The sequence below is a fragment of the Anastrepha obliqua genome, chromosome 6 (assembly GCF_027943255.1).
Source record: "Anastrepha obliqua isolate idAnaObli1 chromosome 6, idAnaObli1_1.0, whole genome shotgun sequence".
NCBI lineage: Eukaryota > Metazoa > Arthropoda > Insecta > Diptera > Tephritidae > Anastrepha > Anastrepha obliqua.
In genome coordinates this window covers 77855208-77858243 of record NC_072897.1, presented here as the reverse complement: position 1 = coordinate 77858243, position 3036 = coordinate 77855208, and the positions used below count along the sequence as shown (strand labels likewise).

The window sequence follows — 3036 nt, the reverse complement described above, 5'->3', positions numbered from 1 at the left end:
AAGGACTTGAGACTTACAAGCATGAGACGAGCAGCACACGTTCGATTCTATTGATAGCTTCCTGACTACAAGGTCTCCAAATAAAAGCAGCATATTCTAAATGAGATCTAACAAAAGATGTATAGAGTAACTTAATGGTATAGGGATCAGAGAACTTAGTGGCGTTCCGTCTGACGAAGCCCAACATCGAAAAAGATTTAGAAGTAATATAATTTATATGGCTATTAACAGAGAATTTGTTATCGTAGATGACGCCAAGGTCCTTAAACTCGCTAACACACTGCAGGACACATGCCGAGATCCTGTACTTAGTGCACAAAATGTTAGATGTTTTCGAGTAAGATATTTGGAACCCTATCGTGGTTGGTCTCCTTGCCGCGGGGATAGGGCTTAAATGAAGGCTAAATTCCTTCTTAGGAATTTAACCTGTCATGAACTAAGAGGGAAGCTCTGTATGAGGATTGGTAGAACACCCTTACACGCTACGGCGTGTGGGATGCTCGTCCAATCATCTATACAGAGAGTACCGTACCAACACATTCCCAAGTCAAGGTGTGCTTGGAATCGTGCCGAGGGCTGAATGGTGCAGGGAATTAAAACGTGTGCATCGCGAACGGAGTTTCCCTCTCGAATACCTGGCCGCCTTCGAGAGTAACTGTGGCCTTACCGCGGTAAGGGGCGCTGCCGCGGAGGACCCCATTACTTCCCCTAAATACTCGTTGGTTGTGGAGCTTGACGTAGTCAGGCGAAGCAACCGTAAGAAATAGATGAAAATGAACACACAACAAAATGAAAAAAACAAAAAATATGTGCCGCGCTGCGACACAATACCATCCTCCGAAGAGGATACCCTGCTGGCCTCTAGCCAAGATACGGCTGAGTCAGCAAAGAGTAAGGGAAGTACCAGCCATAGCACACCCTTACCAATCAAGCAACAACAACAACAAACAATTCTACCACAAGCATCGAAAAAGGCGGCAGACGGCACTCAGAGAGAGAGTCAGGTCGCTAAAAAGCACAAATCCGAGGGTGCTCTCATGAAATCTCGCTACACGAAGGCGAGGTTCATTCTAAGCAAGATTGCCAAAAATGAACTCGCTGGAGCGACTGACGAGCGCGACGCGGCTGACAAATTAAAATACCAGCAGGTGGTTAAGGAGTATGAAGACTTCTTATCCAAAAAACCTAAAGAAGACGACAGGAAAAAAGGCGATGCGTTGAAGAGAAACAGGTCACAGGACGTGATCGATCAGGCACCGAAGAGACCTAAGGTGTCCAGCAGCATCGAAGAAGCAAAACAACGACCGTTCAGTGAGGTGGTTAAGGATAACCTACTCTATGCACTAATCGATGAAACCACAAACAGTGGCAAAGTGGTCCTGCAGAAGTGGGGGCAAGTGGAGGCCAAACTGTCCAAGCTCGTGCTAGACAAGCATGTGGTTGGAGCACAGGGCGGAACTCTCCCCTCCTTCGATTCTGCAGGAGTACTTCGCGGCTGCAGGGTCATCAAGTGCGACGACGACTGGTCAAGGGTTGTCTTAGAAAGGTGTGTTGCTGAGATCAGCAGCACACTGGAAGGCTTAAAACTTAAGCTAATTCCGGCCAAAGACATCCCTTGCCCTCCTCGCGCTCGCATTTGGCTACCAGTGATGGACTTGAGCGGTGCAGAAGTGCTGAAATACCTCAAGTCACACAACCCTGCGGTGCCGATGGACGACTGGGCAATCGTGAAGGCAGAAAAACCGCAAAAGAGCAGCATGTCGTTCGTTCTGCAGATCAACGACGAGTGTCTACCAATACTGAAACAACAAGACAACAAAATGCGGTTTGGTCTAAGAAAGGCCAAACTGAAGATTTTCAAAGCAGACAGCAATGAAAATGAGGAAGATCCAGACGAGGTCGACAACAACATACAGCTAGAAAGGCTAGAAAAGCTGGACCTAGCTGAAGACGACAATAAATCCGATGCCTAGAGCCATACAGGTGAATCTGCAGCACTCGAAATGTGCTACAGAGAACTTGGATGTCTTCCTCAGGGAAGGGGACATCGACATCGGTTTCATACAGGAGCCCTGGGTCAGAGACAACGAAATTAAGGGGTTCCAAAACAACAAGAGCATCAACATTTTCTACAACAAAGCAGACGGTAAGCCACGGTCATGCATAATCACCAAAAAACACCTAAAAGCTTTTCTGTGTTCTGATTTCAGTACTCCTGATTTTACGGTGGTGAAAGTAGAGCTGCAGAAATCGGCGATATACCTGGCATCGGTGTACATGCCACACGAGAAACCGGCGCCGCCAGACGAAGTGGCTCGTTTCCTGACAACACTAAGCAGCACTGACAAACTACTGATGGGCTGCGACGCAAACGCTAGAAATGAGCTCTGGGGCAGTTCAGAGACGAATGAAAGAGGTGAGTCACTTTTTGAATTCCTATTAAACACCAACCTAGACATATGTAATGTAGGGACCACCCCAACCTTCACTTTTCCGAGCTCGGCAAACTTTCCTGGCTGGGAAGAGGTCTTAGACGTTACCCTATGCACAAACAATAACTCCCAAATAGTCACAAATTGGAGGGTATCCGACAAGAGATCCTTCTCGGACCACAGCTGGATTCTCTTCGATATTAATGTCAAGCTTGAGAAACCTCTCCCATATAGAAATCCTAGAAGAACAAACTGGCACACATTCCGTAGAGTGGCCCAGTCTAAACTTCAACACTTAAACAGAACCATAACGTCAAAGGAAGACCTAGATGAGAAAGTAAGAGCTTTCGAAACTTCCTTGACGAAAGGACTTGAAGCTTCATGCCCTGCCACATATGGTAAAACAACTTATCCTACCTGGTGGAATGAAGATCTAAGTCAACTCAGGAAAATGACAAGAGAAATCTTCAACATCTGCTACAAACACAAATATTTCAAACCCTACAAAGACTGCCTTAGGGAGTACAAGAAAGCAATCAAAGAGGCTCGGACAGAGGCTTGGAGAGATTTTTGTAGTTCCATAGAATCAACCAAAGATACGGCC

At 46.4% G+C, this 3036-nt stretch overlaps 1 protein-coding gene across 1 annotated transcript; it reads left to right on the top strand.

The window, feature by feature from the left end:
• Positions 1–773: 773 nt before the first annotated feature.
• On the top strand, positions 774–1973 carry LOC129250774 (uncharacterized). The gene has a single exon (XM_054890371.1). The coding sequence runs from the start codon at positions 774–776 to the stop codon at positions 1971–1973; it is 1200 nt and encodes a 399-aa protein (XP_054746346.1).
• The last annotated feature ends 1063 nt before the right edge of the window (positions 1974–3036 follow it).

Bases quoted from the DNA above. Each gene is read 5' to 3' on its own strand.
- LOC129250774 (XM_054890371.1), top strand. From the start codon at position 774: ATGAACACACAACAAAATGAAAAAAACAAAAAATATGTGCCGCGCTGC.